General features: G+C 58.7%; 1 protein-coding gene across 11 annotated transcripts in view; it reads right to left on the bottom strand.

The window, feature by feature from the left end:
* Positions 1-6964: 6964 nt before the first annotated feature.
* WDR25 (WD repeat domain 25) overlaps positions 6965-12624 on the bottom strand; it is a 140712-nt gene continuing 135052 nt past the window's right edge. For 7 of the 11 annotated variants that reach the window (XM_040478225.1, XM_040478228.1, XM_040478229.1 and 4 more), the window contains 3 exons: positions 10687-10857; positions 8101-8241; positions 6965-7469 (listed from right to left, as the gene is read on the bottom strand). In XM_040478225.1, the coding sequence (XP_040334159.1) occupies positions 7248-7469; positions 8101-8241; positions 10687-10857 (534 nt within the window). In that variant the 3' untranslated portion in view covers positions 6965-7247. Of the gene's footprint in view, positions 7470-8100; positions 8242-8684; positions 8924-10686; positions 10858-12624 lie in introns of those variants that run through there. The other 4 variants (XM_040478227.1, XM_040478230.1, XM_040478233.1 and 1 more) reach the window with 3 other exon arrangements.

Raw genomic sequence — 12624 nt, 5'->3', positions numbered from 1 at the left:
CCCAGAGTCCTGTGCAGCAGCTGGGCGCTCCCACTGTCTCAGCCCGCTGGGCGCTCTTGCGGCCCTTTCTCGGACGTCCCTGTCCACTCTCCCACATACACCTGCCCCCTTGTCCTTTCTTGCGTCTCAGACTTGGCTTCTGCCGGGAGCTTCCTGCCTGGGGACTTGCCTTGGCACAGCTCTGCGAGGGACAGGATCGCTTGCTCTTTTCTCTGTTTTGCCCCATTTCGAAGGGTGTCCTCACAGGGGAGGGAGGTAGCCGGGGTCTCTTTTCCCAGCATGTGGTGATGGAGAGGCCTTGCCCCCGGCCTCCTGCGGGTGTGGGTGTGGGGACGCCCGTCAGCCGGTCCGCCCGTGGGGAGCTGCTCATTGACGGTACTCCGTCCTCCTGCTCTCTGGCCGCTTAAGATCTTCCCTTTGGTTTTCTGCAGCTCCCCCCGAGGTGTGTCTGGTCGCGGATTTACCCTTCTTGGGAATTCACCTGGAGTCTTGTATCCGTGGGATGGTTCCGGAAAATTCTCAGCTTTTGTTTAAATTTTGTTTCCTCGCTCTTCCGGGGACTGCCTTAGACCCCTGGAAGTCCCTCTCACTGCACGCTTCATGCGTGCTGCCCTCTCTCCTGTGGGTCCTGCTTCTGGGCCCCCCCCCCCCACCCGAGCTCAGCCCGCGGGGCTTGTGTTCCATTTCACTAACTTCTCTCTGCATCGTCCGTGTGGCCGCCAAACACAGCCACTGAGTTTTCAGTGTTTGTCCTTTAATTTTTCTATTCCTAGATGTTCTATTTGCTTGTTTCACAAATCTACACTGCTGCTTCAATAGTTTCCTATTCCCTGGAGATTATTTTCTAGCTCGCCTTTTATTTCCTTAAACATGTGGGCATCGCTGGTTCAGACTGGGTCTGGCACTCCGTCGTGTGTTTTCTCTCGATTCCTGCCCTTGCTGCCTCATTTCCTCACAAGCCTGGTGACCTCAGACGCACGCTCCTCGACGTCCTTGAGAATCTACTTGTGGGGTTCTGCAAGGCCTAGGGTGGGGGCCGCTCCTCACGGGGCTTTATGTCTGCCTTTTCCAAGGGCGGGGGCCCTCCCCCTGGAGACCAGCCGGGTCCGGGTGCAGGCTTTGAAGTTCCCTGGCTCACCCAGCTCCGTGTAAATCGGGGGTGGGTCTGCCTCTTGCCAGGCGACCCCAGGAGCATGGGCATCAACGGTGGCTCCCAGCATCCCTGCATTTGACCTGCCTCTGCGGGAGAGCCCAGGGCTAGCCCAACTGTCCTCCCCAGGATATGTGCCCCAAGAAGCAGTCTCCTCGAGCTGGGGAGACCGTGAGAGGCTCAGGGGTCAGCTCCCCTCTGGGGCCCGGTTTCCTTGTGCGCAGATAGGAGACGACCCTGAATGGGCTGGGGGCAACAGGGAGGGTGCAGGGAGAAACACGAGGCCCCTGGCACCCAGCGGCCACTCAGGGGTGTTCCCAGAGGGGATCCCAAGCCTGGTCGGCCCCCATGCCTCTTTCTCGCCTCGGTATTCCCACCTCTAAGTGCTACGAGCCCGCCTGGCTCCAGCTCCTCAGGGTCTTGGCCCTGGTATCAGGGCTGGGGATCCCTGGGCCAAGGGCCTTCTCAGAGTCGGTGCTTTAGCCCCCACACCGTCACCTCGGAGCCCGCAGCCCCCTGTAGGTGGCCTCCAGATCTCACAGAGCTGTCCTGCCATGGCCTCCAAAGCTAGCCACAGCCAGGGCTCCAAGGAGGCCTTGTTCCCAGGGGGCCCTGCTCAGGGCTGGGTGAGGACAGTGACTTCTTTGGCCTCAGAGCCAGGAAGCCTGCAGGGATAGGCTGACCAGGCCACACAGAGTGGGGGTGGGGTATCTAGAACTCCATCACATGACTCTGAGCAGCAGGGTCAGGCTGACACCATGGGGCCAGCATGGGATGCTATGTAAAGCAGTCCCAAACCACTTTTGTGGGGCCGAGGTGGGAAAACTTGGTTTCCCTCCAAGCCCCCCCAGATCAAAACCAGCTCATCAGGATGCTGGGACTTACCACTGGCTCTGGCCAGTGACTCTCTCAGAACCTGCTGGGTGGGGACTTGGTGCTTCCCTCCTCCTCCTGATGATGGGGCCAGCCGGCCAGCCCTGTGCTGGCCACAGGGACCTTGCTCTGCCCACAGGGGTCAGAGGCTGGGGGGGGGAGGCAGATGGCATGACACTAGGCTCAAGGCTTCAAGAGCACAGGGCCATCCAGAGAGGCGAAGGTCCCTACAGCTCTGGAAAGAAGAAAGCAAGCAGTCAGGAGGAGGCTCATGCTGGGTGCTGAAGGATGAATAGGAGTTCATCAGGCATTTCAGGCAAAGGGAACAGACTTGTGATAGCTGGGGGTTCCAGAAACGGCTGAGTGCCTCCATGCACCTCCCTGAGGGCTCAGCCTGGGGACCACCAGTTTCCCTCCAGATGTCCTCGGACAGACATTCTGCTAGATGGGGACTTCCGGGCTGTGATGCGGCCTCGCCCTCTACTTCCTTAGTCCCAAGTACCCAGGCAGCCAGCCAGGCCATGGTGTGGGGCTCCGTCCTCCACCAGTCACCCTCCCCCTCCACTCGGAATCCCACCCCATCCTCTGCGAGGCCCCCACCTGTGCACCCACCACCCTCCTACCAATCCCAGCACACTGCTCCACCTGTAACCAGGGCAGCACAGGGCGGGGCTCTGCCACTCGTTGGCCATGTGCCCTTGGGCCACTTTCTCCTTCTGGAGCCTAGGGACACTGATGAGACTCCCAGAGGTCCTCATGACAGTTGGCTGTCCCCATGCACAGGGAGGCACAGGCTAAGCTGGCGGTGGTCTCCACGAGAGGGACAGGGCACAGACTTCAGACTGTCCTCTGAGCTCAGTTTTCTCAGCTGGACAGCAGGGTCGGGCCACCTGGCGGGGGGGTTTGGAGCGTCCACTCCACTGGACAAAGTCACGGCCATGCCTGGCAGCACACTCAGCCACGGGCTGGCACCCCAAGATGAAACCGTTCTCCCACGGAGGCTTCAGATCTGCAGCTCAGATTTGTAGGTGAGGGTAAAGGTAGGCACGGAGCCCGGGAAGGTGGGTGGAGGGGACAGCCCACACTGCTTTCTCATTCCCGCTCCACATTTTCTAAATTTAGCCGCTCCCTTATTTTAAAGTTGCAAGTGATGAACTCCCCAACACCTTGCACAGGATCGGAGTGAGCCTTTAAGGGTGCGCTTTGGAAGAAAGCATTAGGAAAAAGACAGATGAAGGCACGGAGTACACTTGCCATTGTTCCCAATAAAAGAACCTACAAAAGGGAGGGGCTGGCAGCCAGCTGGCACCCCCAGGGTGCGCAGTGGAGGAATCGGGTCCATAGAGGAGAGCACCAAGAAACAGCCCTCGTGGGGAGCCCTGGATGAGCCCCTGCTCCAGGGGGATCAAAGCTTCGGCTGGCTCAAGGTGAGCAGCATAGAAAAGAAACCGACTTCTCAGACAGACGCGGGTGGTGTTTGCCCCAAGGGAAGTTGAGAGGGTAGTGATCTACAAGCCCTTTCCTCTGCATTTTCTCCCCTGCTTGTTCCTACAGGCCCACTTTACAGATGAGGAAACTGAGGCTCAGAGAAGCAGAGCGCCTACCAACATCCCAAGCAGAAGAGTGATGGGCTTGGGGCCCGAGTCGGTCTCCCGGCCCTAAACCCCACGGGACTGCGGGCAGCCAGGGTGTGTGCTCAGCACACGAGAGGGGCCGGACAGCTGCTGGACAGAGAGGTCATCCTACGGCCACACCAGCACTCACACCAAAGCCTGATTTAATATAGTCTGTAAACAACGCTCACATTTAAAAAGTGGTACAGGTGCCTGGATAGCTCAGTTAAGCGTCCCACTCTTGGTTTCGGCTCAGGTCATGACCTCATCGTCATGAGTTCGAGCCCCACGTCAGGTTCTGTGCTGGTATCGTGGAGCCTGCTTGGGATTCTCTTCCTTCTTCTCTCTGCCCCTCCCCTGCTCTCTCTCTCTCTCTCTCTCTCTGTCTCAACATAAATAAACATCAAAAAAAAAAAAAAAGTGGTAATAATAACATATCCCAGTGGGGAAAGCAATCAGAAAACTATGTGCTGAATTTCTCACTCAGAAAATACTCCACACAAGGAAGGCAGAGAAGCACCCAGTTCAGGCTGCGCTGGGAAGCAGGACATCTGGGCTCCAGGATCCGGGGCTGGACCGTGGGCAGTGGGGGTGGCACAGGCAGAGGAGAGGCGCTCTGGCAAAGCCAGGCCCCCCCTGCACTGCAGACAAGTATAGCCTTGCCTCGTGGCCTGCGTCCGGATTCATTCACACACCACTCGTTCATTTGACAGGTGCATGCGGAGGACGGCCTGTTCAGGCTGGATCTGGGGAGACACACCCTTAGGAACTCGCCTGTAGTGGTCCCGCCACTCTCCCCTCCAGCCCGTAATGAGAGCTACGCCTGGCCAAGGACCCCTGGTCCCGGTGGGCGTGTGAGAGCCAACCAGAGTCCTTCCCTGACCCTTGTCAAGTGGGAACAGAGGCAGGAGGCAGCCTCTTGCTGGGGGCTTATGCAAGGAGAGGGAACCGGGCCCAGGCCGAGGCCCAGAGGGCTGGACCCAGCGGTCCTTGGCCTGCCGTGACGAGGTCTGAGAATGGGGCCAAACTGCACCCTCTGGTCTAAACTGGCTCCACATCTGCGTCAAGTGGTGGACGGATACTAATATTAATATTATTACTGATACTAAGACTCCCTGCTGCCATTTCCTGAGTGCCTCCTGCACACAGGCCCCGCCAAGAGCTATCCAGACCTGGCCTCATTAATCCTCACAAGCTGGGTACTACCAATCTCATTTCATAGAAGGGGAAACTGAGGCACCGGGCGGCTCAGCACTTTCTGCAGCCACACAACGAAAGGCGATGGCAGGGTTTAAGTCTACGTCCGTCTGACCCCAAAGCCTGTGTCCTGCCAACAGGCCACACCTGCAGTCATTCATAGAATGCCCACTGTGGACCGGGGTCAGGTGCGCAGCAGGGAGCAGGCAGCGAACCCCGTGAAGTTTACATCCCACTGCACGTACCCGTGTTGTCGGGAAGGGGGGACGACAGCAGACAGAGCTAAGCACTCTGGGGAAAGGACCGAGAATGACTGGAGCATGTTAGACACAGAGATCAGGGGAGGCTCCCTGAAGGCCCACAGCAGGAGAAAGGCAGGGATCCAGGGGGGCGCTGGGGGAAGTAGTGACCCAGCAGAGGGGACGGCGGGAGCAAAGGTCCTGAGGCGCCATGCCATGAGAGCACAGTGGAGGGGGTCATTAGCCCATCAGCGATGAGAGTGATACGGGAAGGCTTCATTTCACAGAGAAAGTGACCCGAGGGCAGGCTTCTAAAATCACTGGGCTTCCCACACTGAGCAGGGGAACTTATTTAGAGGGTGGGCGGTGAGAAAGAGGGGGGGGCGAGAGGCTCAGTGGGGCAGCCACATGAGGGGTGAGGGAGGACCGTCTATCACCGGCATAAGGATCTGAATGGATGTAAGATCAGCCTCCGCTCCCCCCACTGCTCTGCTCAGGCCAGGGACAGCACCCCACAGGGGGTTCCACTTCTGCAGGGGACAGGCCCTCTGAGCATGGGCTGTGATTATCTTTCTTTTCACCAGATCAGCCATTCCTGAGCCTAAAAAGAGAAGGCGCTTCCAACCTGAGCCTGGGAGCAGACAGTCACTGGGACCCTGCGTCCTGCATGAGCTCAGGGGTTCATTCTTCACCACCCTGAAAGACTGTGAGCTCCCCAGCTCCTGCCGCCCCACTCTCAGCCCCAGCCTTCCCTGAATCCCAGCTCAGGCACAACAGGTGCTGTATCCGCTCAACACCCACTGCCTGCCGGGGGCTCTGCACTGAATGCGGCGCGGGGCAGTGGGGGCAGGGAGAAGGCTAGAAAAGGAGTCGGACCTCAGGATCAGCCCTACCTCAGGGCCTCTGCACTGTCCTTCCCTCCGCCTGGAAGGCCCGATTCATGGACCCCTGAGCAAGTTAGACACCTGAAATAAACCTATTTATGCACCAGCCCTCTGCAAGCTCCAGATGCCCTTCCCAATCTGCCCAGTCCCCTTCCAGGGAATGGAACCCCCAGTGTACGGACACCCACCACGGACGTGACCTCCTTGGGGCCACACAGCAAGCCTGAAGGCTGGGGGTTCCGACACCACTTTACAATGGGGAGACTGAGGCTCAGAGAGGAGAGATGACTCACGAAGCGTCGGCTACACCGACGGCAGAGCCGGCCTAGAAGCCGGGTGCTGGAGAGGCAAAGCTGGGCACCCGTGGTTCCTACTCCCTTGGCTCCCCGCCATGGGGCTCGTCCTCAGGGCCTCTGCCCTTCCTCACTGACTGCTCTGCTGGGGATGCCCTCCTCACCAGCTCACAGTCTGCCTCTGCTGGCAAGCCTTCTGAGGCACGGGGACGCCCCTGCCCCTGCCCCGAGCTGTGATATCTGCCGGTTCCCATCGTCACCCTCGGTGGATCCTGGGGCTCTTGGAGTGGCCTGTGGGATTTGGTGCTAGGGTTCCCCTACCTGCCTAGACCCCCAGGGCGCTGGCTCTTCCTGCCAGCCTGACCCCGCAGGGCTCCTCACCTCAGGAACCTCCCTCCTTCCCTGGAGCAGTATACACCCCCTCCAGGCAGTGGGACTCTGTGGGCCATGCTTGGGGTGGGGGTGGGCGGGGCCTGGGCCCCATGGCACTGATGAGGACTGCCGTGCTCCAGCACGGAGTTCCTGAGGGCAGGCCTGAGACCCAGAGCCCCCCGTGGCCCCCCACGGCCCCTGGCCCCCAGGGACTCCGTGGTCAGGATCAGCAGAGGGGGGCTGCCCTATCTCAAGCTCCCTCTGGTCTCTGTCTCAAGCCCCAGAGGGCCTGGGAGTGGGAAGGTGCCACGAAGCTGCCTGTACATATCTGTCACTGAAATACCCTAAGAAACAGCAAAACACTCATGTTTATTGAGCATCAGCAGCCACCCACCAGGTGCTTTCACCTAATGCAGTTCTCACAACCCTGAGGCAAACAGATCTCTGTCCCCATTTTACAGATGAGGAAACTGAGGCTTGGCGGGGGGGGGGGTGGGTGGAGGCCCCTTCTACCCAGCTCCGATCACAGAGGCGACCTCACTGGTTACTCACACCACCCCCACCCCTGGGGGACGAATGGGAGCCTGGGGCCTGGCCGGTATCCGGAAGGCTCTGCTCCAGGAGGCTCAGTGCCAGATCTTAATGTCGCCCTCCCAGGAGCAGGTGGCGAGGACAGAGGGCAGCACAGGGTGGAAGGTGGTACCAACGCAGGCCTGCGCGTGCCCTTGCAGCGTGCGCGCCCGGCTGGCAGTACGGAAGCTGTACAGCAGGACTCGGCCGTCGGCGCTGCCCGTCACCAGCAGGTCACCGTCTGGGGAGCACTCGCAGCCCACTGAGTAGCCTTCTACCTGCAGAAGGCAACACGGGGTGAGCGGGCCACACGGCAGCTGCTCCGCCAGGCAGCCTGTGAGGCGGGGGGCGCCGTGCCCACTCCGTGGAGGAGCAGCCTGAGGCTCGGAGCAGGGCACCCAGCATCCCCAAGGCCAAGGCCCGAGCTCCTGCCGGAAAGCCGGCGTCCCAGCGTGGATCTGGTCTCACGGAGTTTAGTGGAACGCAGCTAGAACGGCTTCAGCATAGCTGACGGTGCCTGGCCTCGCCAACAGCCACCAGGTCCCCGGCCCCGTCCGCCCCAGTGAGGCAGGCCTCAGTGGGGAAAGGGGATAGAGGCAGAAAAGGCCCCCTCCCCTGTTCTGTCCTGTGCTCCCTCCCTCACCCCCATGACATGCCCCCATTGAGCCCACAAGTCGGGGAAAATCATTCCTGCCCGGCCCCTGGGGACTGGGGGCAGGGCCAGATGTGGCCCAGGGCCTTTGGGGACCACCAGGCCACGTGGCACGTGGGCACCTGCGAAACGGAAAACAGAATCCTCCCAGAAAGAAGGTCTGTGCGCTCCGGGGCCCCAAGTCCACCGCTGCTGTCGTCTGGAGGAGGCTCTGGGGCCGGTGCTCCGTTTTAACCCGGGGCAGAGGAACAGAGTACCTTGTGTCCTTCGTAGCGCCGCCTTCTGCTCATCCGGTAGGGCCACACGGCGGAAAAGAGGGCCAGGTAGTTGCCGTTGGTCTGTGCCAGGAACACGGGCTCCCGCGGATGCGAGGCGAGGCTGGGGCAGGTGTATCTCTCCTGAAAGACGTGAGGCCACAGGGAGGCAGGAAAAAGGCCCCAGCTGGGCCTTCTGCCTCCGCCAGACACGTCACCCAGCGCCCTGCTCCTGGAGCCTTGGGCCCCACCCCCAGGCCTGGCCTTAGAGGTCTGCACGGCTTTCCTGCGGCTGCTTAACAAGATGCCACAAACTCGGTGGCTTAAAACTACATACATTTATTCTCTTAGAGTCCAGGAGGTCAGGCGTCTGCCATGGGTCTCCCTGGGCTAACATCAAGGTGTCAGCAGAGCCGTGTTCCTTCTGGAGGCTCTGGGGGGGGTAATCTGTTTTCCTATCCTTACTGGCACCCCTTGGTTCACGGCCCTAGTGGTGGACGGAAAAATGACCCCCACACTCCCATCCACGTAGCGGATTCCTGGGACCGGTGAATGTCACCTTATATGGCAAAAGGGCGGAGGGGGTGTCTTTGAGGATATAATTAAGTCAAGCATCTTGAGGTGGGGATGTCATCCTCTATTACCGCCCTAAGTGCACTCATGTGTGTCCTTGTAAAGGGAGGCGGCCAATCACACTCACAGATACAGTGGCAGGGGTCTGAAGAGGCCAGCGTGAGGAAGAGGGGGCAGACTCCCCCCGAGCCTCCAGAAGCAGTGCGCCCTGACAAAACCTCGATTTCAGCCCAGGGAGAACGATCACAGACATCTGGCCTCCAGGACGGAGAGAGAGAACGTGTTCGTTTTGAAGCCAGCGACCGCGGTACTTTGCCACGCAGCGCCGGGAAAGAAGTCCGCATGCCCGCCTGCCCCCGCCCCACCTCCACGGTGAGCTCTCGGGGAAGCCCCAGCCCGGCCCAGGCCCCCGTCGCAGCCCACACGCACAGTAGCTGGGAAGGTGGACGGCCGGGGAGAAGACAAAGGCGTGAGCAAAGTGTTCAAAGCACAAGGCAAGGAGCTGTCACCGTCTGACGGGCTGCATCACATGGAAGCGCCCCTAGCAGCTCCCTTCTCCACGGCATCTGGCCTTTGCTTTATTCCAAGTGTTGTCCTGAGGCCACACTGTCTACAGGAGCCTACCTCAGAGAGCAAAGTGGGGGCAGCTGGAACACAGCTGCACACTCTGTGTCCCTCAGAGGCTCAGAGGCCACGCTGACCGGGGAACAAGTTCCATGGCATGCTCTGCGAGCACAGCACCTGCTCCCCACGCAGAAAGTGAGTGGGTGCGGTCTGTAGGAGGGTCAGTGGCCTGCCATGTGGCACTCCCATCCACCTCCCCTGGGTGCCTGTTCTGCACGGGCTGTTGGACGCGGAAGGCCAGAGTGGCCAGACACGCCCACGCAGCCCCCTCCCGGAGCTGGTGCTTCTCCCCGGGTTGCACCAGGACCCTGCAGTGAAGGTCTGGAGGCTGGTGTGCGCAGGATCACTTAGAACCCTCCGAGAAGAGGAAATGCGGGGATGGGGGGAAGGTACGTATGTACGCCTAACACATATTTTATAATTTGGCGGGGGGAGCACCGAAGAGATTAGCTACGGCTTATTTGAAGTCTTAAAAGGTGATGGTGATCGTAATGGCGATGATGGTGGTGATGGTGGTGGTGGTGGTGGTGGTGGTGATGATGATGATGATGGTGATGAATGTGATGGTGATGAGGGTGGTGATGGTGATGCTGATGATGATGATGATGGTGATGATGGTGATGAATGTGATGCTGATGAGGGTGGTGATGGTGACAGTGATGATGATGACGGTGATGGTGGGGATGGTGACGGTTATGGTGGGGATGATAGTGGTGGTGATGAGGGTGGTGATGGCGATGGTGACGATGTTAATGACGATGGTGGTGATGGTGACAATAGGTAACGCGTTTATGGAGCACCTCCTCCTGGGTCTGGCACTGTGCTAGATCCTTTATAAGTGTTATTTCCTTCAATTCTCAAAACCACTCTATGAGGTAAATATATTCTCATCCTCAATTTCCTAAGAGGAAAACAAGAATCAAAAAGGCTAAATAATGGGCCCAGGGCTTGTGAGTGGTGAATCCAGGACTTTAACACCAGATCTAGCCTCAGGTCGCGGCTTGAACTTCCAAGTCACAGTTCCTGCCCAAAGCACTGAACAAAGGTGGGGTGGAAACCCGTGTGGGCTGGATGGGGTGGTGGAGGGAAGGCAGGAGCGCGTGGGCTGTGTGGCTGTCCTCCATCGATCCGGACGGGGGGCCCCTCCACACCCTTCCCCTGTGGGGTGGCCATGCCGGGCAAGGGACACGTAGGAGAAGTATGGAGGTGCTGTTTTCTGCACTCGTCTACCCCCACCCCAGGGATTTCAGGCACCTGGACGATCTCTAAAGAGCCTGCCTGCTGAACCATCTCCCACAGGAAGTGATCTGGGATCCCAGACAGCCGAGGGCTACTTAGACACAGCCTACAGCTGAAGCAAACTGAAGAGCAATGCCACATAAGGTTTCTCACGTGGAAAATCTGGTTGGAGATTTTGGCAGAGCTCCGGAAATCCCAGGCAATAATGGTGCGGTCAGCAGAGTCCCGGCTCGAAGCGTCCGTGCTGCTCAGAAACTCAGAGCCTTCCTGGAGGAAGAGGATGTCCAAGGTCTGCTGGATGGTTGCCTTGTAGCTTCTCACCACCTGCAAGAGATGCATCTGTCATGCTGTGGGCCCCACGAGTACAGGGCGGGCACCCACGGAGAGGGCCACCAAGAGCCCAGGCAGCAGATGGGGTTTAGCGAGGGCCGTGCCGGGCTGCTAGGACATACCTCCCTCAGCCTGGCTTCGTGGCCCCTCCCCACAGACGGTCCTCCCTGTCACGTGCCTGCCCCACATCTATTGGCGCACGGCCACCAACCATGAGCTACCCAGGGAGGCATGATGACCTCTCAGACCACACCAGTCCCGGGGACAGCAGCTAGTGCCTGATGAAAGTGAGCCCAGGGAAGGGACCATCGCCCAAGGGCACCTAAAGGGCATCAATGATGCCCACTGATACCAGGCCACATGTTACGAGAGCGTCTTGCTTCTTCTTCTCCTTCTTTTTCTTTTTTTTTTAATGTTTATTTATTTTTGAGACAGAGAAAGAGCATGAGTCAGGGAGGGGCCGAGAGAGAGAGAGAGGGAGACACAGAAGCAGGCTCCAGGCTTTGAGCTGTCAGCACAGAGCCCAACGCGGGACTCAAACCCCCATGAATGGTGAGATCATGACCTGAGCCGAAGTTGGACGCTTAACTGACTGAGCCAACTAGGAGCCTAGCAACTGAGGGTGTTGCTTCTAAAGACGTCACATAATTCACAGCCCACAAAACCGCAGCCTATTCTCTCTGGAGTAGTAACTGTATTGCAAAGAGCCAGAGCTCTTGGAGACCGTAAGGCAGAACCACAGTACATATATTAGCTTTAAAGACACTTTTTACTTCCTAGCATCATGGCCAATAGTTCATAGCCTCCTGTCTTGTAAACCAATGCGATCGAGTACCCAGCAGTTCTGTTTTCCCCAGAGCATTTGATAAACACTCACTTTCCATTCTAAAGCAACTGGTTCGGGTTAGGGGCAGGTCCCAGTATCGGGACTAACAAGTGTCTCCACTTAACAAACTCACAGACCTCACGACTTTCAATTGCAATACTCAGCAAGAGGCCAGTACAACGCGGCCTCAGGCCTTCCTGGCCGGCCTGTTTACCAGCTACCTGGGCGCCACCATGTGGCCACAGCATACACACGGTTCTCTGGTCCCTCTGTCTGCTGGCTGTGAAATAAGAAGTCTCGACAATTTTTTCTTTAAAGCGGCGTTTACCACCTTCAAAGTATTATCGTCCTCTTTCAAATGTACATAAGTCAAATCCACGTCACGTGTAGCATTCTATAAAGTCAACTTAGGCAGTTCTGAGACCCATTCTCCAGATGAGGAACACTGAGGCTCAGAGATGCAGGGATTTGCTCCAAGTCCCACCGTCAGGGGGGCGGGCTTCTCCCTGTCCCTGCTGCTTCCCTTGGGCCCACAATCCAATCTCCTACTGGCCACTTCTTACCTCCATAAATTAGGGGACAGCTTCCTGGGGGAGGGGAGGGACAAATGGCTGTTCTCTGAGCTTCTTCAAGAAGCAACTCCCAGGTAAGGTGACCGCAGGGTAAGCCCCTTGAAGCCCGCAAAGTGGCACGGACACAGAAAAGAGAAGGCGGCCCTGCAGACCTCTGGACACAAGGCAGAAAGGCAGCCCATGGCCACTCCCCAGCCCTGAGCCTCCCAGAGGGGAGGGAGTCTCCTTGCCCCTAGCCAGAGGGGCTCAGCAGGGGTGCTGCCAGATGCTCCTCCGCCCAGTCTGAGGCTGGGGCCCGGGGAGGGGGCCCGCGTGCCCTCGAAGTCTCCAGTATCCAATCGTGTCAGTCTGCACAGCATCCGG

The sequence above is a fragment of the Herpailurus yagouaroundi genome, unplaced genomic scaffold (assembly GCF_014898765.1).
Source record: "Herpailurus yagouaroundi ecotype Mexico unplaced genomic scaffold, PumYag 141, whole genome shotgun sequence".
NCBI lineage: Eukaryota > Metazoa > Chordata > Mammalia > Carnivora > Felidae > Herpailurus > Herpailurus yagouaroundi.
The sequence above is the reverse complement of the archived record's forward strand: the minus strand, read 5'-3'. Positions and strand labels throughout refer to the sequence as shown.